The 25,982-nt window shown below is 41.1% G+C and overlaps 1 protein-coding gene across 1 annotated transcript in view; it reads left to right on the top strand.

The window, feature by feature from the left end:
• Positions 1 to 25,349, top strand: part of DNER (delta/notch like EGF repeat containing) — a 379,425-nt gene extending 354,076 nt beyond the window's left edge. The window contains exons 11-13 of the mRNA XM_058299983.1: positions 6,863 to 6,994; positions 17,172 to 17,418; positions 24,333 to 25,349. Of these exons, the coding sequence (XP_058155966.1) occupies positions 6,863 to 6,994; positions 17,172 to 17,418; positions 24,333 to 24,444 (491 nt within the window). The 3' untranslated portion in view covers positions 24,445 to 25,349. The remainder of the gene's footprint in view (positions 1 to 6,862; positions 6,995 to 17,171; positions 17,419 to 24,332) is intronic.
• Positions 25,350 to 25,982: the final 633 nt, after the last annotated feature.

The following is a 25,982-nucleotide window of genomic DNA, read 5'->3' on the forward strand; positions in this document are numbered from 1 at the left end:
ATTCTTTATCTCTTCTTTTTGTGTTTGCTTTTGGAGGCCCTGTATTCAAGCTCACTGCTCCTGCTTCTGCCTCTTCAAATTTGCTGTTATATGCCTCCAGCATATTTTTTTCATTTATTTTGCCTTTTTTCCCCCATAAGATCTGCTATTTTTCTGTATATATGTTTTCAAATTCTTCTTTGGGATCAGTGTCATCTTAATATCTCTAATCTCTTTAGCCTTCCCATTGAATTTATTAAGGAGATTTGTTTGAACATCTGTGATTAGTTGTCTCAACTCCTTTGTTATCTTGAGGCTTAGTTTGTTTTTTTGACTGGGCCATATCTTTCTGTTTCTTGGTATTGACTGTAATTTTTTGTTGGTATCTCAGCATGTGATTTACTTGGTGGTCTTGATTTGGGCTCAGTTTCTCTCTTTAGCCTACGGCTTTCTGTTTGATTGGTTCTTTTGTGTGTTTGCTTTCAGAGGCCCTATATTCAAGCTCACTGATCTTTGATACTTGGTTCAACTTAATTTGGAACTTTGTAGTGGCTCATGCTTAGCCAATTGGAATTTTTTCAGCTCTTTTTCATCTGTCCCTTGTCCTTTCTCCCTTCATGCTTGTGGAGTAGGCACTGAGGATGTGGTTGGTATTGTAAGCCATGGAGCTTGAAGCTGCCCAGGTTGTCCCAGGAACCAATGAAACTCCTTCCACCTTTCTCCACTGCCAGGAGTGGGGACAGAGCCTCATCATGTGCAGTAATACAAGCTGTGTTCGCCAAGACTATCTGTAGGTGCCTGGAGAATTTCATTCAGTCCTGCTTCCTCTTATGTCAGAGAAGGGTTAAAATGGCAGCTATCAACTTCTTTCCACCTTGGATTGGTTCAAACTTTAGCTGTTCTTAGGACTGGACTTTTAGCCAACCGGAGTTACTAATCAGAAGCAGAATTCGGTGCCTGACCATCTCTTCCTTCCCTGTTTTTGGGAAATGGAGCTTCCAACTCCAACCCAGGGAATAACTCCTGAGGTGTCTTGCACTACCAGTGGCAGATGGGCACCTGTCTCTGTGGCATGGAGTTCTTTACTCATGAATTCTCACTGCATGTGGACAATCTCCTTCCATTGTTCCAAGGATTTTGCAGGATGCTGTCCTATTCTTCTGGGTACCCAAACAGGTGATTTAGATAGCTCTGATTGATTACTAACTGCATTGTAGGACAAGCTGATTCTTGGAGCTCCTTGGTCTGCTGCCATCTTACCCCTTCCTCTTCCCTTTCTTTTTGGAGCCTGGGTTTTGTCCTGGGTTTGTGCTTGCTTATGGCCTTAGGAATTCCCCTATTTACAGGAATTTGAATGCCTTCATTTACTCAAAGGTATCCTATTGTATGACTTAAATCAGGTAATCCTTTGCCCCAGGGCATTTTAATGTAGTTTCTTGCACTGCTTTAGCAGTCCACATACTTCTGCTGCAAGGCAACTGTTGGAAGAGCTATACAGAAACAAAGTTCCTGGTTCAGGCTTTCAAGCTGCCACCTGATAAATCGACAGGGGCACACAGACTCTCCAATATGCACATAGAGATTACTCAGCTCCCTTGAACATTTCTGTCATCTCAGTGTTGGCAGGAACTGATTGTTTTCAATACTTTTGAAATTCTTTTGGTTCTGGTGTGGTGAGTGATTTTGGATTGAAACCTGGACATTTTTAATATTATGTTATGAGAATCTAGATCTTATTTAAATCCTCTGTTTTAGCTTTTTTTTTTTTCCTGATGCCACTCTGGCAGGGAAGTATGAGGGTTACCTAATTACTGCCCAAAAGGGAGTAGAAGTTCAGGTTTCCCACTTAATATGCTGGGCCAGGGATGGAGTTCTGGTTCAGTCCTCCCTGGCTGAGAGGGGTAAAACTGTCTTGTTGTTGCTCCCCATGTGGCCTCAACTAGTGTCATGGTGGGGGATTGTCTTCATTATTGCTGGGTGGTATTAAAAGTTCTGACTCTTAACTAGACTTACTCTGAGAGCACCACAGTGTGGAGGAGAAGGGGCAATTCATTACTGCTGCCCCCACTCCCATGGCATGGCTGGTGGTTGTTACCATTTGATGGGGATGAAAGTCCTGACTTTCTACTCAGCCTTCTCTGACACCAGTTTGGCAGGGATATTGGGGCACTCTGTTACAGCCTGACAAGAGTGGAAATCTCAGTTCCCCACTCCATCTATGCTGGTGTGGGTAGAGCAGAACTACAGGTTATTTTTGTGGTGTTTGCCTGGCATAGAGCAGTTTCTTTGTCTTGCTAGGCTTCCCTATCCTGTTCCTTTGGCTAGAGAGAGAACGTTTTCATTGAGGCTCTTGTGCTTCTGTGCCCATTGCTGTTTGGGGCTTGTCAGCTTCTTCAGCTCCATGTCTACAATATCAATATATAAAGCAAAGAGAAAATCCAGGAAACTCATCACCACATTGTCATTCTTGGGTTCCAGGTTCCCTAGCCAGTCTACCTTCTTCTTTCAAACTTTCAGTCTCATCTTTTTAAAAAAAAAATAATGTCCAGAGTTTTTAACCTGAACTTAGCAAGGGAAACTATGTTTACTACTTATTTCTGGAGGCAGACATCTCTCTCAGGCTGTTTTTAATATTTTTCCTTTAACACTGGTTTTTAACAAATATACTATATGTACCTTGGTGTGGTTTTCTTTTGTTTTTTCCTGCTTGGATTTGTTTTGATTCTTGGATGTGTGAGTTTATAATTTTCATCAAATTTGGAAAAGGTTTGGCCATTATTCTTGTGATATTATTTTCTGTTTTCCCTCCTTTTCCTAACCCCACCCTATTTTCTGGGACTCTACATATATGTTAGTCTGCTTAATATTGTCCCACTGGTCACTGAGTCTGTGTTCTATATTTAAAAATATTATTTTTATTTCTGAATTTCAATTTGTATAGATTCTATTGCTCTGCTTTTTAATTTACTGATATTTCTTCTGCAGTGTCTAATCTACTATTAAGACCACTCAGTGATTTTTGTTTTCATTTTAGATATCATAGTTTTTATATCTAGAAGCTCCTGTGGGAGTTGGGTGATCAGTGCAGTATTTCAACTCTGGCTTGTCAGAACTCAAATAATTCTCAGTCCTCTGAATGCTTTGAGAAACATCTCTAAGCTTCCAATATTTTTTTGCCAAACCTCATGATTTATCTTACTCATGCACAACTTAGTATTCAGCAACAAACACAAGGTGCTGCAGCCTATTTCTATTGCTCTTTTTCTGAGTGGCTATCTCTTCTTTATTTCCAAATAAATTACGGCCACCTTGGCCTCAGCGAACTCCAATCTTTGTCTCCTCAATTCAGTGAATCCATTGTGCTCTAAATTGGCTCTAGGCAGAAAGCCAGGATGATCATGGGGCTCAGCTGTTTGAGTTCCCTTCTCTCAGCAATTACAGTTGTACACTGCTGTTGTCTATGTCTGAAAAGTGTCTTTTCACTTATTTTGTCCAATTTTCTAGTTGTTTACAATGGGAAGGGAAGACTGGATCCAGTTACTCTACCATGGTCAAAGAAGTTCCAACAAATTTTTGTATTCATTTCATCTGGAATGAAATCCTGTGAAGTTTAAAGATGTTGTAGTTAAAGCTCCCTGTCTGTTGCCTGTCATTTAGTTGGCATGCATTAAATCCTAGGTATTATGATTCTAGTAATTACCATTGATATCATTCAGTGTGCGCTTTATTAACCCAAGAATTTACTAACCACAGTATGATTTTGGACTTTTTTTTGTCTTTTTGCATTTCTAATTTACTTGAGGAAGGGATGCTGAACTAAATAGTACACTTGTAAATTTGTATAAGTACTACCAAATATGAGTACTATACCTATTGACTCTTAGAAAGTAGTAGATGGAAAAGAAATCATAAGAGATTTAAAGTTCATACCTTGATTTCCATCCTTAGTTAAATAGAAATTTCATTTTGTATTCTCTTCCTAAATGGTATTCCAGCACAATATAAGTTAAAAGTAATTGAGTTTTCTTCAACTCAAATTTTTTAAAAAGTCACCTAGAAAGTCAACTAGAAAGCCAATTAGCTCAAGCCAGCAAAAGCATAAAGATTTATTAAGGCAACTATTCATGAAGAAAGATAATTCCATAAACTAAGAGCTCTTCTAATAAAATAAGTTAGAATGCATATGGAATGGAAATGGAGTGTTAGAGGTCTGAAGAACTACATACAAAATATAGTGTTCTCAGTAGGGAAAAACATGATTGAAACTAACCTTGCGCTCCATAATTCATTATAAATCTTCAAATACTTTGCCTAGGACTGTTGGCAGAAAGCACGATCACACTAGGGTAGAGAAGACTCTTTAGAAGTCTTCTGGTTGAAGATTTCCCTGGTTGGCTCCATCATAGGTCTCCCTATATGCCCAATACCAGTAGGGGAAATGATGGGAGGTCTCAAGCTGACTTAACTAGAAGTGGAGGAGTGTTAGTCTGTAAAATAAGCCATTAGAATAAATTTGAAGGAGAATGAGAACTGCTCATCCATGCAGGGCTCTGCCAGAGCACATAATTGGGAAAATAGCTGCTGGCTAATTGGGCCCCTGACTGGCATGGAGTTTATACCTTAACTTGGCAGCTCTAAGAACACTCTGGTGGTGAAACCCAGACTGGGATAGGTTTGCTATTCTCTTTGTGCCCTAGTAGTTGGAATTCTAGGTCTTAGATATTTGCTAAGCATCTACAGAAAGAATTTATTCTATTTTCCCCTACCATCCTCTATTTCTACCAAATCCTTCCAAACCAGTAGGTTCCAAGAACAGATCATCCTAAGGTTCTTGGACTTCCCCTGGCTTTATTTGAGCCTCTTACAGATCCAAGAACCAATGCACACATTAGGGTTGCCCTGGGCCCTGACTTTGACAATTACCTCCCTCGGAAAGCTCTGGATCAGAGCAGGACTGGATGGATTCTGGACCATTGTATCTGGGTGGCCCAGGATTTAGGAAATTAGAGGAGACAGCATTGACATTAGACTTTGTGGACCAGAGTGGGACTTCAGAATTTTCTCCTGTGTAGTAGGAGGGGAAAGGCAGGCCATTTCTGTAGCAACTGCTGCAGGGATAATGACATCCTTTTTTTTTTTTTTTTTTTGAGGAATTTGCAGTGTTCAGACTGTAAGCTAAAGAAAGCTCTTGTTTTAGTGAATACCTTTATTAAGTTGTGTTCCTAAATGGTTAGAGAGTAATATTGATATATACATCTGTTAGGGTCTTTGATTTCATCTTTTTAACATTTCTCAGCACGTTCTTGCTTCTGTGTCTCTTCAACTGGTCTACCATGTAATGCCATTTGTAATAGCTTAGTCTATGCCCTTTTCCACTCAGAGTGATTGCCCCAGTAATAGAAAGACAACCTTTGAAATAGGTTTGTAAGAGGCAATCAATTTCATGTCTTTTCCATTGACTTAAATGACCATACTTACAGAAGGAAACAAATTCACTTAGACACTACTGAATTATAATCAGCCTAGTAGGACCTAGAAGTTGTAAATGTTGTGTTGGGCAGATTTTACTTTAAAAGTAAAATAGTCACGTATCAGGTTGGGAAAGAGGGTGACATGATACAGGCGAATATTTTAGTGTGAAATTTTTCCTTTAAAATGGTCTGTGTGTAGCATGAGGTGGTTTTGGAAACATGAGATAAACCAATAGCAGACAGAAAGGACTTCAATGCTAATTAAATAAACCTGGAAGTAATTATCTCAGTGAAGACTGAAATATTGTTTTTTGAGAATGGACAAAATATTTTACTTGTTTGCTTTAGCCTATGACTACAGCAGGGCTGGGGATTTTAGTATTTAATCCTACATTTAAGCAAATGGGGGCATTTTAAAATTTTCTTTTTCTCATTTTCACACTTTTCAGAGAGATTATCTAGATGTGAAGAATCTTGTATTCATATTTTAATAAGATGCTTTTAAATTTAAGAAGCACATCCATTTTGTATTGATTCATAATAATGGGTAAAATCACTTGAAGAGGGCCTTGCTTCTGGAATTTTCATTCACAAGCCATTTCCTTCAAGTTGGTGCCTGAATCACGTGACATCGTCCCCTTTCTGGTGCGTAACTTTAAACCAGGCTCTCTCTGAGGGGGTCAAGAACTCCCTGGAAAACTGGGTCTAGGCAGCGTTGGGAGATCACACAACCTGAGAATGCATTCTTCATTTTAGGGGAAGGACAGACCTGGGTGGATGTGAACTTCCCTTGGCTACCACTTCCCTGGGAAGATTATTTAAAATATCATCTCATCCCCAGACTTTAAAACTGTCTCTCCTTACAGGGGTGAGTGGGAGTGACTCTTTCCCTGAGCAGTTCCATTCCCCCTGGAAGCAGACAGGGATTTGGAAAGTGAAGTCAGTTTGCATAATCGATTCAGGCTATGCACATAGCTCTGCCCTAGAACTATGCAGAGAATAGTGACATTTTCAAGCGTCCAACCTTGCGCACTCAAACACTTGGCCACAAAATACCATAAACTGTGAGTTTTCGACTTTATGGCATCTCAGAAAAACAGGTACAATTCGGCTGAAGAAACCCATAATAAAATAGACTCTGTAGTAAAAACAGGAACCCAAGTTTGATTTTTCTCGGTAGATGTGTTCCAACATGGAAATCAGTCTAGTTAACTAGACTAACGGAGGTTCTTTCACCAACACCGTTTCTTTTTTTCCCCCTTGGTTTTACTTAAATAAAAGATTCCTTGTCTTGACTTTTGTGAGAATTCTGCACTTGATTACAAACAGCAAATTGAGCTCCATGGCTGGAGATCATGACCCTGAAGCTTGGATCTTTGTGCAGCTGTATCATTGCTACTTTCTCTCCCTAGGTGAGGAGTGCGACATTGACATAAATGAATGTGACAGTAACCCCTGCCATCATGCCGGAACCTGCCTGGACCAGCCCAATGGCTATACCTGCCACTGCCCGCATGGCTGGGTGGGGGCAAACTGTGAAATCCGTAAGTATTTCTGCAGGGCAGCCGCTGTGATTGATCATTGCATTTTCATTTAGCCAGAAGAGGATGCCTGCCGTGGCCATCAGCCCCCATGGCTCCCTGGACAGATGAGACAGGACACCCAGAGGGACAACCCAAGCGGCTGCCTCTGCACAGCCCTAGTTTAGCACTTTTGCTCACCGCATCATGCTGCTCCCACCACTTCCTGCATCTGAATTCAGCTTGTCCACCGGGATGATAATGTGCAGATGTCATCCAGAGTTCACTGCTGCTAATACAGCCAAAAATGTGCTTAACAGAGAAGCATTAGAATCGTGTAAAAAAATAGAGTCTTTGTGTTGAAATTTTAAAAAACAAAAAACACCAGAGGCTGTAAATTCACTTCGCATTTATGCCTTCAAGTGTCTTCCAATGTATTAAGTTCCATCTATTGCCTGGAGAAAAGTCCAGTGAGGACGAGCTTAAAAGAAAATCTGAAAAAACACTTTGGGCTGCCTACAGCTAAGTGTTCACTAAAGATCAACTAACAGAAGTTTGAAAATGCCATAATCAAGATTTCATATTTTGCAGAAATGTGTCTGCGAGGATCGAGGTGAAAATGAGAACTGACATGGAATTGAGTTTTCTGTTGTTTCGTAAATTGCTAAAAATTCAGCTTTAAAAGATGTTTTCTCCCTATTTAAATTAGTCAGGGCAGTTTGATCTTTCATAGCAGCAACCATCTGAACATGCTGGTCAGGGGGAATGCTGCTTTTCCATTCCACAGGCTTCTTTTCACCAGAATGGTTGTCCTGAAGAGCCGCCCTCCCAGCCCCTCTCCCTCCCTCCCTCACTCTTTATCGGGTAAGAACCAGAACAACTTACTGCTTCAAGAGTGTGGAAGGAGGTCCCAAGGATATATAACCCAGCCTGGCCTCTCTGCTATCCTCTCTCCCTCTGCCCCCTCTTCCAACTCTGCCCTCTCTCTCCCCTCTCTGCCCTCTCTGTCCCCCTTCTCCCCCCTCTGTCCTTTCCTTCCCTCCCCATCCCCATCTCATCCTGGCCTCAGCTCCTCTATGCTGTAAGTGATAAAAGGACAGGCTCCCTCTCTGTCGTCCAGGGCTGCCTAAGACTAGATGGGTTTATCTAATTCTTCAAGTGTGTGTGCATATGTGTAGAAGGATCTGGTGCTAGGATATGGCCTCTTATCCACAGGCATGAACTACATTTGCCAACATCAACTTGACCAATAACAGAGGAGCTATTTGGTCTTTCATCTACTGGCCCTTCTGTCTTCCCTCATAGCTCAAAACTTCGGGGGGGGGGGCGGAGGTGGGGGGGGAAGAGGGCAATTATTTTTAGATCTCCCCTCAACCTTCCAAAATGCTCCTACAAAGAATGGTTGCAGGACCAACATTTCTTGCCAAAGACGGGTGAAAAATAGTCTCTTTGAAGAAGAGATGGGACAGAAAAGGATTCCAATGATGAAAATGCTAAAGCTGCAGTTTGGTGTAGCATGTCCAATCTAAATGTCTAGTCTGGTGGAACCTGAAGGAAAGGAACCCAGGCTCAGGTCAACATGACCTTGGACCTTATCCTGGCCATGCCACTCATTGCATGACTGCAGGTAGCTGTGCTGAGCCTCAGTTCACTTGTCTATAAATTGGGACCCGTTTTTATTAAAAATTGTGGTACTTCTGTGAAATGACAAATTATCTACTTTGTGGTTTAGTAATATCTATTTAAAACTTTATATCCTGCTCAGGAAGATAAGTATTTATGAAGATAAATATACAGGAGAGTATGGATAAGAAGGTCAGGAACACACAGATAGTTTGCCTTCAAGGGGTGTTGAAATAAAATCCTATAATTGTATGTAATCTAGATTATATTTTTTTCTTCCATTGGCAGTTTTAAAAATAGTGCATGTTGATTAAGGGTGTGTGAGTTCAAACCCAGGTTCATCTACTTACTATGTGCACAATCCCAGGCAGGTTGCTTCTCAGAGTCTCGGTTGCTTCCTATATAAATGGGGATACTACTAGAATCTTTGGCATAGGAGGAATAAATGAGTTGACACCTAAATCCTTTATTAAACTCTCAGTAAATGTCAGCTATTATTCCCCAAAATAATGAACTTCTCATTTAAATAAAATTGTCTATATGACATCACTACTTGGGTGTCTTAAAACCTCAAATTCAACAAGTTTGAAACCAACAAAACTCATGATCCTCCACCCAAACCTTGTTGGATTGTGGCCTTCCCTGTTCGGTCCACAACACCTCATTCACCCTGCAGTCCAAGAGTTTGATGTTGCCTCTTTCCCTCATGGACCTATACAATCTACCTTTAGTCCTGTTAATTCTGCCTCTAACATAGTACTCACTTTCAAGTCTTTCCTGCATTCCTACAGTAAACTTTAAATTGGCTTCTATCCTTGCCCTCCAACTTTTCTCCGGCACTCGGCACTCGCAAGAAGGATCTTTTCAAAGGCAAACTCTCAGACCCTCCATCTGACCAAGACTGCCATTCCTGCCTGAAGTGCTGTGTGCCTTTTAAGATATGCTAATGACTAATGATTCCTGCCTGGGGCCTGCTAGGCTCCCCTCCCTGCCCATCTCCCCCTCACCTCCTGCCCTCTCCACCTCGCTGTCTGGAACTGCCTCTCCACTGCTCTCCTCCTGCCCCTGGAGGGCCGTGCTTTCCATGTGTTTTTTTGACCTGGGCCACTCTTCCTTCTGCTCTCCTCCACCCCTGGGTCCGGGTCCTGCCTCCTTACCCACAGAGCTCAGCTCTTTTGGGATCCCTGAAACCGAATTTGACTGGACATCCTCTAGTCCTCTCCCACAGTGTGGCCTACCTTGCCTCTCATTGACTATAATCTACGTTTCTTTTGTGATCATTTGCTTGATCCCTGTGTCCTTCAAAGACTGGAAGCTCTGGGGGCTCACTTTGCTCTCTACTTGCCCTCACTTTCTCCCTGACACCCAGCACATGCCTGGCACATGGAGGATGCTTAATTAATTGAATGACTGGATTACCATGAAGGAGATAATCTATTCCTTCAATCTCCTTTTCCCAATTATTCCTCTTCTGAAAGTTGAAGAGAATTGTTAATTGTTTTCAATTTCATTGGCTACTTTGTCCAACCAAATGTTTTAAAATTTTAATTAGAGAAGTTATAGGTTTTCAGAAAAATCAAGCAGAAGAGGCAGAGTTCTTACATGCCTTCCTACTTCCCTACCCCCGTTTTCCCTATTATTAACACTTTGCATTAGTGTGGTAGCTTTGTTACATTTGATAAAACAATATTATGATAATTATACTGTTAACTGTATTCTATCATTTAGATTTGGACCCAATGTTTGTGTTATACTGTCCTGTGTTGTCTTTGTTGTTGTTTTTAATTCTAGTAACATGCAAAAGGGGAAACCTGAAATTTCTCCTTTAACCATATTCAAATATGTAGCTCAGTGGTGTTAATTACTTTCACAGTGTTGTGCTATCATCACCACCATCCATTATTAAAACTTTTCCATCACCCTAAACTGAAACTCTGTACCAAATAAAGCATTAAATTACTATTCCTTGCCCCCACTTCAGCACCTGGTAACCTATATTCTAGCTTCTGACTCTTTTTCTGAGTTTGCTTGTTCTAATGATTTCATTTCAGTGAGATCATACAATATGTGTTCTTTTCTGCATGGCTTGCTTCACTCAACATGATGTCTTCAAGTATGATCCATGTTGTTGCATGTATCAGGACTTCATTCCTTTTTAGAGTTGGATAATATTCCATTGTATGTATATAACACATTTTGTTTATCTCTTTGTCTATTGATGAACACTTGGGTTGCATCCGTCTTTTGGTAATTGTGAATAATATTGGCGTGAACATCAGTGTGAAAATATCTGTTCAAGTCCCTATTTTCAATTCTTTTGGGTGGATAACTAGGTCATATAAGAATTCTATTCTTAACTTTCTGAAAACTGCCAAGTTGTTTTCCACAGTAGCTTTACCATTTTGCACTTACAGCAATGGGTGATTATTCCTATTTCTCCATGTCCTCTCTGCCATTTATTTTCCATTTTTAATAGCAACCATTCTATTGGATATGAATTGGATTCTCATTATGGTTTTGATTTGCATTTCCCTAATGACTGATGATGTTGAGGATCTTTTCATGAGCTTTTTGGCCACATGCATAGCTTCCTTGTAGAAATGTCATCTTTTGCCTATTTTTTAAATTGAGTTATTTATCTTTTGTTGTTGAGTTACAGGTGTTCTTTTTGTATTCTGGATATTAAGCCCTTATCAGGTATGTGGTTTCTAAATATTTTCTCCTGTTCTATAGCTTGTCTTTTTATTTTCATGATAAAGTCCTTTCATATACAAGTTTATAATTTTGATGAAGTCCCATTATCCTTTTTTTCTTTTGTTGCTTTAGCTTTTGGTATAAAAGCTAAAAAAACCATTCCCTAATACAAAGTTGTGAAGATGCTTTCTAGTAGGAGTTTTATAGGTTTGGTCATTATATTTAGGTCTTCGATCCATTTTGAGTTTTTCAGGGCATGGTTCTATTTTATTTCATCCTGTTTTGTTTTGTTAGGCTCTTGAATGTTCACATACATTTGCTTTGTTAATTTGGGGAAGTTTTCTGCCTTGATTCTATTTTATTTCATCCTGTTTGATTTTGTTAGGCTCTTGAATGTTCACATACATTTGCTTTGTTAATTTGGGGAATTAATTAAGGAAGTTTTCTGCCTTATTTCTTTGAATATTCCTTCTGCCTCTTTCTCTAATTCTCCTTCTGGGGTCCCCATAATGTGTATATTGGTACATTTGATGGTGTCCCACAGGTTTATTTGTCTCTATTCACTTTTTTCATGCTGTGTTCCTTCTACTGTTCAGCCTGAATCACTTCAATTGCCTTGTCTTTGAGTTCATTGATTCTTTCTTCTGCAAGATCCAATCTGCTGTTGAAACCATCTAGAGAAGTTGTCCTGTCAGTTTTTCTGTTTGGTTCCTTTTTAAAATTTCTCTTTACTGAGATTATCATATTGTTTATTCATCGTTTTCTTGATATCCTTTAGTTCCTTCTCTGTATTTTCATTTATCTCCCTAAGCATGTTGAGGGTGATTTTTAAAATTTCTTTGTCTTTTGTGTCCAAAGTCTGTCTTCTTCATTGATGGCTTCTGGATTTTTATCTTGTTCCTTTGGATGGGCCATCATTTCCTCTTTGTTTGTCTTTTCATCTTTTGCTTCATGTTTGAACATTTATATTTTAAAGTATTAAATCTGGTATTTGGCCCCTGAGTTGTCTCTTCCTTCAGTTTGCATCCAACATGTAATATGACAAAGATTTCCTTGAGTGCCAGGAATTAACAAAAACAAACCAATATGTCAAACACTTTACACAGTCTTTGAAAATTAGCTCTGCATTGCCTGGTAATCTCCTTCAGAGTTTAGTCCTTTTGTCAAGATCAGCCCCAAAGTAATGTGAAGTGAAGTATCCTCTGTTTTTTCTAAGCTTAGGTTTTGTCCTGGGTTTGTGCTTGCTTATGGCCTTAGGACTTCCCATTTACAGGAATTTGAAAACCCCCTTAACTCCCTATGAGACTTCTTGGGTAGTCTATTATAAGTCTTAAATCAGGTAATATTTCTCCTTGGGCTACTTATACTTAATTGTTTCTCACACTGCTTTAGTTGTCAACAAGTTGCTTCTGCCTACAAGGCAAGTACTAGGAGAGTGGGCCAGAGACAGACTCCCTGGTTCAGTCTTCTTTCAGGCTTCTGCCCAACAGATTGGCAGGGACATGCAGGCACCCCAGCATGCACATAGGTGTTCCTCTGCTCCCACCAGAGTAGTGCCAGGTACCTGCAGTTGGAGCACAGACTGGCTCCATATCATGCCCAGAAGTGGGGCGGTGGTGAGGGCCAGGCAGGGCACCACAAGTTTCTCCTTTTTAAAAGCTGCACTTTCTTGATTTGGCACTCACCCTGTTACTGCAACCCCTTAACAGTATTTTGGCATTCTGAGGAAGATAGCTCTGCTAGTTATTGCTAGTTCCTCAAATATTCTGTGGGGTAATGGCATCCTGGAATGTCTTACAACACCATCTTGTGTAAAATAATTTTAAAACTCTCCTTGTAAATCGTGTAAGCAGCAGATAGTCTCAAACATTATCTAGCTATCTAAGTGACATCTATGCAAAACACACACTGACGTTCACTTTCTTTTGTGATAACATGTGCAGACAAATTAACTAGTTTAACTATATTCATCTTGGTAAATTAAAAATAGATAGGGGTGATGTATTTTAGAATAAACTCACAATGATATGTAATTTATAATAATAGACTTATTGTTTTAGTTTTCTAGATTGCTCAAAGCAGATACCACAAAACGGGTTGGCTTAAACCATAGGAATTTATTAGTTTGAGGCTAAAAACATGTCCAAGTCAAGTCATCATCAAGATGATGTTCTCTTCCCAAAGACCTGCTGCTGATGACCCTTGGTTCCCCCATCACATGCCAAGGCAAATGGTGGCATATGATGGTCTCTGTCTTCTCTTTCAGGTTGCATTAATTTCATCTTCTTGCTTCTGTGGCTTTCTCCCCCTCTCTCTCTATCCATTCCATTTATGAAGGACTCCAGTAATAGGATTATGTCCCATCCTGAATAAGGTGGGTCACCCTTCAGCTGAAGTAGCCTCATCAAAAGATCCTATTTACAAAGGGTTTATACCCACAGGAATGGATTAGACTTAAGAACATGATTTTTTTAAACCACCACCCTGATGAAATCTATTTTTAATAGGCTGGAGTTGTTATTCTCAGTTTGGCCACTGACTCCCTGTTTCACCTTGATCAGCCCTCTGAATGTAGTTCTTTTACTTGGCTCAAGGTGGCTTTTCAATGCCAACCTAAATGTTAAATGTGAAACCACTTTGGCAACTATAAAACAGCAGACAAATTTAGTTTGGACCAAACTGCAAATGGTCCCACAGGCGAGACATTTTCCCTGAGCAGCTCAGCTTGTGTACGTGCGTTCCTGGTCCTGCACCTGCTGGGACTGCAGAAATCATCCTGTCGGCACGTTCTGGTGCACCATACATCCCTGTGCCGTGCTCTAGCCAACGTCGTAAATGATGCATGTGATGGGCCTCCTGGGATGCAGCAAAGCAGTGGCTTATGTGCACAGCACATGGACTGTGAGGTGGCAGCTGCAGCCACCTGGTGCAGATAAATTTGTTGCCTTCAGACCAAGTGTTGGATTTATTTAAATCCAGCCCAGCCATTAAACAGTCTAATATGTAAAAAAGCCACATTCACTTCAGTCAGAAAAGTGTTAGATGCCAGTAAGGTGGATCTTTAAAGAAAATTGCAGGGGAAGGGAAGGGAGGAAAGTGAAGTTTCAGAAGAAATTTGGAGAAATTTTTCCCCAAGGCCCAAATACCGTGCAATTCAGAGTTTTGGGAAATGGATTAGATGATTGGAAATGCTAGCAGTTTAGCCAGCCCATCAGGTCCTTGGCACAGCTCAGAGCATGCATCCAGTAAAATTGTTCATTCTTGTGCACTTGCTGTACGCTCATAATTGACATGAAGTGAACGTTAGTTGTGTGGAGTAGATGCAGAAACCATGAAGCTTCACCAAGAGCTCTCGTGGTCCTACGTCAGTCATCAGATCTTTGCACTCTGTCAAGTTGGACTGTAAATATAGTCCTGGCTGCCCTAGAGTTGATGCTAAAGGGATGCTATTATTTTCTCTGTTGAATATTGGGCTCCAGCTTATAACTGAATTTTTCAGAGAATGTTGAAATACTTGGCTATCAAGTGAGCCATGCTTGCTTTGGTGGGCCAGAAAAAGAGTGGTCTTCGAAATGCACACCAGGCTATCCCCAAATGAAATGGCTTCCAAGGGAGCACTCTTCTGGTTTCACACCTTGTCCTTCCATCGTGACTGTGTATTTGCAGTGATGCATCTTGTTCCATCTCCCTGTATAGCAGTTTGACATAGTTATTAATTCCAAAAATAGATATTGGATTATGTTTGTAAACTGAGTCCTAATCCATGTTACTGGAGGCCTTAAAAGGAGAAGAAATCAGAAGGTGGGAGAGAGTAGACCATGGAGAAACCAGAACCTGGAAGTCAGTGGAAATGAGATGAGCAGACACAAGGAGAGAGAGATTGCTGTGTGATGGGGGGCAGAGACACAAGCCAAGGAACCCCAAGGACTGTGGCAAGCCAGTACCGGAGCTCTGCAGACTCCTGGGAGAAAGCATCACTTTGCTGATGCCTTAATTTTGGACTTCTGGTCTCCCAAACAGTGAACCAATAAATTCTTCTTAAGCCAACCAGTGTGCGGTATTTGTCATAGGAACCTGGAAATCCAAGACAGTGATCACTGAAGAGGTAGCTGAGATGAGTATCAGAGGTCACAAACATGCCCCAAAATGGAACAGGATTTCGAGGGAAGATACACCTGCACCCACTGACCTATGAACATGCTATCCAGGCATCCAGTGTCCTAACAGGAATATGATAGCCTGGTTGAGGAGATGTGGAGGCTGAGTATGAGTAAAATAGAGAAGAACTTGTATTTCCCATGTGAGTTTAGTGTCTCTTTGGTCTTATGTAACCCTTTTAAAATTTTTGCTGTTTCCTTTCAAAGTTTGTTTGTGTTATGCAGATTATTTCTTTTGTGTGCAGGTCTGTAAACAGGACATGATTTGACACTTTTCATCTATTTCAAACACAGAGCGTCTGTCTTGTCCTCCCACTTTTGCCCTGTTAATACAGATTGGTGCTTTTAGGAAGAACACAGGGTAATGTGTGGTCACCTTCACCCCAGAGCACATGGCAGCATCCTCCTCACCTCCCATCACTTCTCCTCTTCATTTTTTACTTTCCTCTACCACCGTAACTGCTCCTCCTCCCACCTTCCCAGCAGTGGACTTTATTTTTCTTTCCATGTTTCCTAAATTAATCCCCACAGCAAGGCAATGGGTTATACATTGTCATTTTCATATGCCCATAAATAAGCCAAGACTTGGGGAGGTTGAGTAAATGTCAGAGCCAAGATTCAAAGCAAGGTTGGTGTGATCACCAGGCCCGCATTCTCTCTGCTAGTTAGGCTAGATAGTGATATGCAGAAGGTTTTCTTTAAAAAATATATTGCTTATTGGCTTATTGTAAAAGGAAGACATTGTTCATTTGAAAAGACTGGAAAAGACCGAGAAGCGTTAAGAAGAAAATAAAAATCTCTTGTAATCCTGCCTTCCAGATATCACTTTGTTGTGTGATGCAGAGTTGATGGACTCAGATCCAGACTTGTATCTGACTCACTTATTGAGCAAGTGCCTTTGTGTCCATTTGCCTCCCCCGTGAAGCAGGCACAGAGAATAATCATTCTTCTGGTGGTTGTCATAATTAAATGAAATGCTTTTGAAGAGATTAGTTCATAGTAAAAAAAACAATGAATGCTTTCCTTTATCATCACCCTATCCTTCTGAACTTTTTGATCTGTAGATAGACATTTTAAACTCATGGGATTGCAATTGCATAAGCAGGGTCCTGTTTGGGAACCTTTTATTCTTTTGTGTGTTTGATGGACTTCTTGCCATCTTACTGAAAGTTAAGTATATAGGTTGTGTCCCATTTTTTTTCACTCTTAAAAACTGTGTTGTGTGTTGGAGGGAGAGTGAGTATAGCAGAGAGAGCCTCTAGCTATACTGTAATATTTTATTTCTTTTTAAAAAGAGTAGAAAAGTCCAAAGCAAAAATGGAAAAATATTAACATTTATTAACTCTGAGTGGTGCCTTTGTGGTTGTCTGTGCTTTGTTTCTGCAACCCCAGCCGTGGTTGTTCTAATTTTAAAATAATATTTGGAAACTGATAGAGGAACTGCATTTTTTATAATTGTAAAGCTGAACAATTTTCTATTCTTTGGTAAATTCCTTTCTCTTTCCTTTGCCCATTTTCCTATGGTTTGTTCATGTTTATCTCAATGATTTGTAAGAGGTCCTCATTTATTAGGGATATTAGCCCTTGGTCTGGCTTAACCATGGAAAAGAATTCTTCCCAATTTGTGTAGCCCTTATAGTTTCAGTTTTTAATGCAAGTCAACAGAAGACCTTCCCATTCTAAAGTTCAGAATTCCTCTCCAGCTGTTTGCTTCTTTGTGCCTTCAGACCTCCAGTGGAAGTCCGGGCACATGGCAGAGAGTCTCACCAATATGCCCCGGCACTCCCTCTACATCATCATTGGCGCCCTCTGTGTCGCCTTCATCCTGATGCTGATCATCCTGATCGTGGGGATTTGCCGCATCAGCCGGATTGAGTACCAGGGCTCTTCCAGGCCGGCCTACGAGGAGTTCTACAACTGCCGCAGCATCGACAGTGAGTTCAGCAACGCCATCGCTTCCATCCGGCACGCCAGGTAGGCTGACGGGACTGGGGAGGGAGGGAGACACTGCTTTCACATGTGCACTCTTGGTACCAGGTTATTTATGATAAAAACAAGACTTTATAGCCACGAAGAGGATTTTAAAGAATTTGATGGAAGTTTGTGGTGGTATTGGGGCAGATCGTTAGGCTGCCTTTCAAGGAAAGCCCTTTTAATTTTCTGCTAGCTTTCTGTGGTCAGTGAATACATTTCTTCATTAAAATTGTGCCTGTAAATATATGACTCCTAATCACTGTATATGAAACTTCTTTTGATGATCTCATTTTGGAATGTCTTTAGATGTGTTGCTCTTTAAACAGTCAGCATAGATATAAATGATTGCATTGAATTTAAGGGCTTATGAAAAAGAGTGATAAACCTCTATCATTTTACCATTATAGTTCTTATTATTTAAAATGGTGTCCTGTTCTGGAGGAACAGGAGTTAGTGTGTTGTCATAGAGGGAACGTGAGTTCTGGTGTCTTGTGGTACGTCCTTGGGTCCCAGTTCCTCTATCACCTGACTCTGTCATTTTGCACAGATCTCTTACTCTTCCAGAAATACAGTTGCCTCAACTATAGAAAGGGACACTGCCACCTCCTTAGAGAGTTATAGCAATCAACTCAAATTACGCATATTAAAGGATTGTATAAACAGAGCCATATATGCTCTGAATGGATTTCAAGATCCACTTAACACTTAAAAAATCAGATACCATAGCAATCAACTTTTGAAAGGAGTATTTATTTCATTAATATTAGCAATATTGTCTATTACAGGAAGGCATCTTTTGTTTTAATTGGTAGAAACAATCAAAGGCACACACTCCAGAAGGTTAGTGTGCTGTAGTGAAAAGTGGACCGAACTTGGTGTCTTAAGATTGGGGCTCAAGGGAACTTTTAGCTACATGCTCTTTATTGGGGATGTCATGAATTGCCATTGAGCAAGATATAAGCTGACCCAAATTCTGTTTGGATTGTTATAGAAGCTAAAAGCTTAACCCCCTGCAAGTCACCTTAATTATTTTTTTTTTTTTACTATTTCTTCCACTAGCCTGTGAATAAAAGACAGTAACTTCTATTTCTATATCTCCAGGGGGTCATAACACATGGTAGAACTCACTAAAAAATTGAAGTCTGAAAAGAATGGATCATTTCAGTTAGGGGGTTGGCAGAGGATGTCTTGAGATGCTTGAGAGGTAGATTCATCTCAGAGTCTGTCCTTGGGAATCCTTGGCCATCTCTGCTTAGTCGGTGGCACCAACTTGTAGCAATATTTGCAGTATCCTGAAAATCATTGGCTGGGATATGGAGGATGTAGAAAGCAGAGGAACAAAAAAGTTCCTTTAGCGCTTGTCTTAGTTTGTCAGGGCACTATGACAAATACCATGCACTTGTTGTCTTAAACAATGGGAATTAACAAATGAGTTTTATACCCACAGAACAGGAGGTTAGGATGTGAATATATCTTTATGTGGGACATGATTCAATCCCCATTATTACTGCGGATTGAAGGGTCTTCTCTCTCTCCTTCATTCCTGGAGGGGCTTAGCTCACCAGGGAGAATCAGAATATGTTGCTTTCTACTGCCATGTATTAGGAGACCCCAAGAATCAAATTTCCCTCCAACTCCCGAGGCATCTGTGGCTGAAATCCTTTAGGGTTCAAGAGGAAGACTATTTTATTTCAGCTCCGAAACAGGCTAGGATAGATTTTTTTCTGAACCTCCTGCATATGTAGCTCACTGGCAAGATTCTTAACTGAAAACTGTTGGAAAGGCTAAACATGAAAGCATTTTACAAACCTGGTCCTTATTTGGTGCTGATTTTTATCAAAAATATTTACTGTAGGATTCCTAACCCACAAGCTCCTCCATGCATCGGTGACTACAGATAAAACTATTGAAGCTAAAACTATCTTCCCAAGTATCTGGATTTTAGGAATACTTCTCATCTGAATGTTTATGTAGCTACAACCTGTGGTATCTGCAGCATGGCTGGGTCGGGTCCCTGATTTGCTGGGGGTTGGTCCTTTTTTGCTCCTTTTCCTAGAAACCCTAAAAAGGCACTGGCAAAAATCAGTCCTTTGGAGGTTGCGCTTGCTGTAGTTTTCAGCAGCCTGTAAAGAATGTCCATCACGGCCTCGCCCTGACGCTAGCTGGAGGTGACATTGGCTCAGTGACCGTGCAGAATGCATACTGATTGTGTCACCTGTGACATTCATGGGTGCCTAAAGGAAGCCTCTGGGGGTTCTGATGAAAGTAGTCAGTTCGTCCACTGCTGGGAGAAGGAGGACCACGCTCCCTGCCTCATCCTAAGAGTCATCTTAGAGGGAGTCACAGTGGGGATGTTTGTTTGAAAAAAAAAGTTAAAAAAAGGAAAAAAAAAACCATCTGCTTCATAGCTGCTTTGCTTACAATCACGCTGGAGAGAATTTGTAACTAACAAGCAGGACCAAAGCTGTGGCTCTTCAGGCTCTGATGCTGAGGTCACCTGTCGCTTGCTGATTGCTCACAACTCCATCAGCTAAAAGCACCTGATCACAGAAAAGAAAACGAGGATAGCTGTGAAAGGACACTGTCAATTTTTCTTAAACAGCACCTCCAGATTTTGAAGCCACCTGACATTCTCTGCAGCACAGGTTTAGCTGGTTGCTTTCAGGAGAACATGAACTAGAAGAATGTACACTCTTTGATCTGCCTTATAACTAGTCGCAACATTTTTTGTTTATTTGGTGAAACAAGGTATGCAAGACTAATTATCTCTCTTAGTGTACCAGGGCTACTGGAACAAAATACCCCAGGCTAGTTGGCTTAACCAACAGAAATTTATTGTCTTATAGTTCTGGAGGCCGGAAGTTTGAAATCAAGGCATCAGCAGGGCCATGCTTCCCCTTGAAGTGGAGAATCTCTTCTCTGCCTCTCCCCTGCCTTCGGGTGGGGTGTCAGCACTCCATCATGTTTCTTGGCTTGTGGTGGCATATAGTCTCTGCCTCCATCATATGGGCTGACTCTCTCTGTCTCTCTCCGAATTTCCTCTTCCTTTTAGGGACAGCAGTCATATTTTATTAGAGCCCACCCTGATCCAATTTGTCCTCATCCTAATTAATAACATTTTCAAATATTCTATTTACAAATAAATTCCCTTTCACAGGACCAGGGGTTGCCACTTGAACACGCCTTTTGGGGAGACACAGTTCACTGTAGCATCATTGAATATTTTGTTGGAGACGTCAGTGATGTGGACACAACTGCTGCTACAACTTGTGTGGGGCTTCTAGGCTGGCACACATTTTGAGAGTGCTTCCCATGGGCCAGACATTAGGCTAGCTAAAACACTTACAAATATCTTATTTGCAAGAATCTCACAAGCATGCCACACTTACAAATATCTTATTTGCAAGAATCTCACAAGCATGCCAAGCCATATGTATCATTAGTCCCATATTACAGGTGAAAAAAAAATTAGACTTAGCAAGATGAAGTCATTTACGTGAGGGCCACAGAATTCGTAGGTGAGGAACACAGGATTGGGGCAGGTGTGCTGCCGCAAAGCTGAAGCCTTCAAACCCTGCAGTGTGCTGTGCGTGGTCTGAAGCAGGTAACGATGTGTGAGGCACAGTTCATGGGTTCCCCACGTGCGCGCAGGCAGAAGTGATGAGTTTGAGGACTCAGACTTGGACACCAGGGAGCTCTGCCTCTCACTAGGGAGGGTGACCTTGGAAAAATGGTCTCTATTTCCTCATCTTTAAAATGGGACAGAGGCTATGGACTCACATCACACAGGAGTAATGACAATGAAATGAGATAATCAGCGAGAATGAGACCCCTGAAAGGGACAGTTGAGTGAGCCCTTGGAATGCCGACTGACATGTGAGCCCCACGTGGGGCTGGGGGGGTGGGGAGTCCCACCACATCAGGGCCTTTGGGCGGCTCTTCTGGGCGGGGGGAGGAGGACTTACGCCAGCTCATCACATTGCTTTACCATTGCCTTCCCTCAGCAGACATTTCCTGCAGTCTTGTACAATAAAATAGGCAGCCTCTTACACTAGAATTCTATAGATGTTAACTGTTTTTTCTTAATATCTACCCAATTCTAAGAAACAAAGGAGGCATAAAAAACTATTGGTATTTTTAGGAACAAATATGCATTCGTTTATCACCAACTGTGAGTCCACTACTACCATAGATGTGGGAGATTGAGGAAAGCCTTATTTTAGTGTTTTAAAAAATTATGCTGTTTCTACAAAAGTAAGCCGTTTTAGGCTCCCTGTCATGGATCCCGCGCTTTGGATGGAGATCTTTTGCAATGCACTTAAGAAACTTGGCTGGGGTTCTCTGAAGCTGGTAAATCCAGGGTGGGGATTTTGTCCTAGGCTAGACACCAGGCCTGTGTGCTCACCCCTCTCCTGCTGGGCACGTTGGTTGCACTTGACCCTGTTAACGGGCCGACGTTTGGTGCCAGTTAGACTTCCGGCTGTGCTGCTGGCGTGGTGCTGGACGGTCAGCCCCTGGCTGGGCGGCTGAGTTAGCGGTCTAGCCCAAGAGCAATGCTCCTTCCTCAGTCTACCTCAGGGCCTCCTGAAGCAATCCAATGCCCTACTCTTGGACAGCTGCAGGCCTTGTGCATTTATGCAAAGAGGACCTGAAACACACATCCTCACTCCTGCCTAGTCTGTCTTCAGCTCCATGATGCAGTTTACACTGGCAGCGCTTTGAACCACAGCTTGTGCAATGGAGACTTTCTAGATTTTGAGGAAACAGTTTCTCCATCTAACTATGAAATCCTTTAAAAATGAAATGAACATTTCAAACATAGAATCAACCTACTGAATTGCTTGGATTTTTCCCCCCTGGCCAGAACCTGATTAATAGGCTGAGGGTCATTGGCTCTTCCAAGTTCCCTCTGAAAACCATTCTATGGCCCCTATGCTAGTATACAGAGAACCTTTCACTGGGATTGCCCAATTTTTTGGTTAAATTGTTATGCTGCTGGTGTTCTCATCTCCAGTTCCAACTGGTTTATGAGAAAAGCATTCAAACATTTTCACCTTAAAATAAACTCGGAAATTCTCAAACTTGGGAGAAAGTTTAAAATTCAGTAGGCGTCTACGCTAGTGCTCTTTTGACTGCTCAGAGGTGATGCAGGCCTAACTCCATTTAGATAGACAGACAGCAGCCTGGAGTCTGACTCATGCCTCTGCAAGGGCAACTCCAGGCCTTAGTGGAGCTTTGTATTTTAGAAACTGGTCTATCGAAGGCTTCTAAATATTGCAACAATAGCTGTGAGGCTCTCAGAGGGGACAGCTTTTACCCTTTAAACCTGCATTTTGCTGGGTGCCCGTCTGATTTGATTCGTTCCTTTCAACTCCTGAGGGCAAGAAATCTTGAGTGACTTGGAATATACTGTTGATGAATGTTTGAAAAGAAAAGCACCTACGAAGAAGAAAATGTGTTCTCATTTTCCACTTGGTTCTACTTCTCATCTCTGTACTTGAGAAGACAGATTTTCAAAAGCTATCAAAGGAAGAAATAGAAATGGAGGAGAGATGGTTTGGAAGCCATGGTAAAAAAAAACTCCCTTATGTCTAAGGGGCCCATCCAAGTCAGCTGTAAAAAATTTAAGGTGCTTTTAGAATTTTTTTTTTCAATGAACCCTGTTGGACTTGAAACAGTTAAAAATTGCTATCTATCACAGGAAGGAGGGAGGATGGCTCAGTGTGGAAGATTGTTTAAATCAGGTCACATGGTTTTCAGAGGTTTAAGGGAAAGTGAGGTCTTGAATATGAAAAGCCCACCCAGAAGTTGAGTTGGCTTTATTTTAATAATTGCCTTCGAAGACTGGTTTGGCAGGAAGTCCTGAAATTGGATTTCAACTCCCCTGGCCTTTGCTGTCCGGGGGATTTTGATAAATACAAATCTGTTAGAATAATGACTCTGTGCTCTGAGAAAAACAATGTCGTGTGTGTGTGTGTGTGTGTGTGTGTGTGTAGGATCTGACGGTAGGTGCCAGCACAGTTTATGCACAAACACCTTATTTGAAGTTGTTTTAGTTTCTTAGCTACTACAGCAAATTCCGTAGCATAGGTTGGCTTGGCAACAGGAATTTATGGGCTTACAATTTCAGAGACCAGAAGGTTTGCTTCCTCCAGGGGTTTGTATCTTCTGGCTAGCTAGCAATCTTTGGGCTCCTTGGCTTTTCTGTCACATAGCAATGTACAATGGTGCCATGTTCTTTCTCTTCTAAGTTCCATTGACTTCCAGCTTCTGTCTGATCCCCATGGGTACTCTTTCTTTGCCCAATTTCCTTTGCTTGTATGGACTTCAGCCATATTGGATTAAAAACCCCGTTTAATCTGAACATGCCTTTTGTCAGGGGCATGACTCAATCCCCAACAGAAGTCCTTTCTTCCCGCTATCCTTCTCCGTATGCTGGGCCCTCTGATATCCAGCTTGTTCAGCCCCCCACCCCGGTGGTGTCCACAGCCCAGGGAAGGCTGCCCTGCAGTGCTGTACTCCAGGCACTAGAGTGGAGGTAAAATTAGTTTGCCTCTCCAAATATTTGTGGGTCTCAGGGAGAAAAAGACAAATCCATACCTGTTTTCTTAAAACCTGTTGTGGAACTGTCATGCCTAAGTGCTTTGCCAAGATTTAACCTGAGACACGTCTACCTTAATTTGGACTCTGCTCATCAAATCCATTTTTTCCTCCTGTACTGAAGCTGAATATTTTGACTCTTTCAATGTTCATCTTGAGGTGTCTTAAATTTCTTTACTTTCTGGGGTATGCAGTTTTAGATTATTTTTATGATTCCACTTAGTTCTTGGCTGTGTTATTCTCACTGCTAGCATTTGGTAGGACCTGAGGCCAAGCGTTTATCTCACCAGAGTGCTCTCTTCCTGTGATTTCAGGTTTGGAAAGAAATCCCGGCCTGCGATGTATGATGTGACCCCCATCGCCTATGAGGATTACAGCCCTGACGACAAGCCCTTGGTCACGCTGATTAAAACAAAAGATTTGTAATCTTTTTTTGGATTATTTTTCAAAAGAGATGGGGTACTACACTCATTTAAATATTTTTAAGAAAACAAAAAGCTTAAATTTAAAATGTTAGCTGCTCAAGAGTTTTCGGTAGAATATTTAAGAACTAATTTTCTGCAGCTTTTAGTTTGAAAAAAATATTTTAAAAATGGAATTTGTGAAATCCATAGACTACGTTTTAACGTACTCTCAGCTCTCTAAACTGTATGCTTCTCATGGTGGGTGCTCTTTCCATCGTAGACACTATCACAAAACCCAGATTCATTTCTGTGGTTGTTACCGAATAAGAATCATCAAGGAGAAGTTTCTGTTTGACGTGCAAGTGCTGGCTTTCTGAGTAGAGTTAGGAAATCATGTAAAGTAGAGTATGATGCATAATACAGTATACCCGTTACTTAAAGAAGTCTGAAATGTTTGTTTTGTGAAAAAGAAGCTAGTTAAATATATTACTCTTAACCTGAATGAAATTAGCCTTTGCCTTATTCTGTGCATGGGTAAGTAACGTATTTCTGCACTGTTTGGTTGAACCTTGCGGAAACATTCTTTTGACTTTGTTTTTGTCATGTTTTTGTAACAGTCTTCAAACTAGGCCTTGAAGCATTAGATAATGAAAGGGCCTCTCAAGGCAGATTATGATCTAATTGAATCTATATTTTTCTTTTAAAGTCAAGGTTTTTATGTTGTGAGTAGATTAAATTTATGTTTGAGTTGTTTGTTGCTAAGAGGTAATAACTGTAAGGAGAGTACTGATTCCCTCGGTAGTGTGTATTTCTCATAGTGCATCTTTATTTATATCTGGGACATTTCTGTGGCTGTATTTGATTGATATGTGCTTCTTCTGATTCTTGCTAATTTCGAAGAATATTGAATAAATGTTATCAAGTCAAGGATGAGTTTGTCTCTTTTGTTCTTTTAAAATGATATGAAATGTTTTCAGTTGGATATTGATTGCCAGACAGGCAGGTCCACTGTTTGTATATTTTAAATATTCCACGGAGTCCATCTTTTGTGGCTGTCGGAGCTGCCGCCTCCACTTTTTTTGAGCCAACTTGACCTCCTAAGTATCTTGAAATAAGGCAGTGAGTCATCCTGAACTGCTCAGTATGAGGGTGGGCAAAACATAATAAAAATGAGTGTCAGTGAATATTGCCATATTCTGAAACCTGGAGGTGCCCACCTGTGGCCTCAATGAGTTTTCCACGATGTCACCCATGGAGCAGAAATGAGATTGCCTTTGCAAAAATCTCCTGGTCCTCAGCAATTTCCTGGCACTTTAGAGCCACCCTGTACTCCATTCCATTTTCTATTAAGTGCTGTGCTCTAGTCCCCGAGTAGTTTGTCAAAACGCATTTGATCCTCATCTGGGAATGCTTGGTAAGGTCAAGGAGAGCTCTGAAGCCAGGTACGAGGGAGAGTTTACAGCAAAAAGAATTATTTAAGAAGCTTTCTCCCTCTCTCTACCCTCAAAACATCTGTCCCTAATCCTACAAATGGCATGGCAGTACACCCACACTCTGATT

Source organism: Dasypus novemcinctus, chromosome 7 (assembly GCF_030445035.2).
Source record: "Dasypus novemcinctus isolate mDasNov1 chromosome 7, mDasNov1.1.hap2, whole genome shotgun sequence".
Taxonomy (NCBI): Eukaryota; Metazoa; Chordata; class Mammalia; order Cingulata; family Dasypodidae; genus Dasypus; species Dasypus novemcinctus.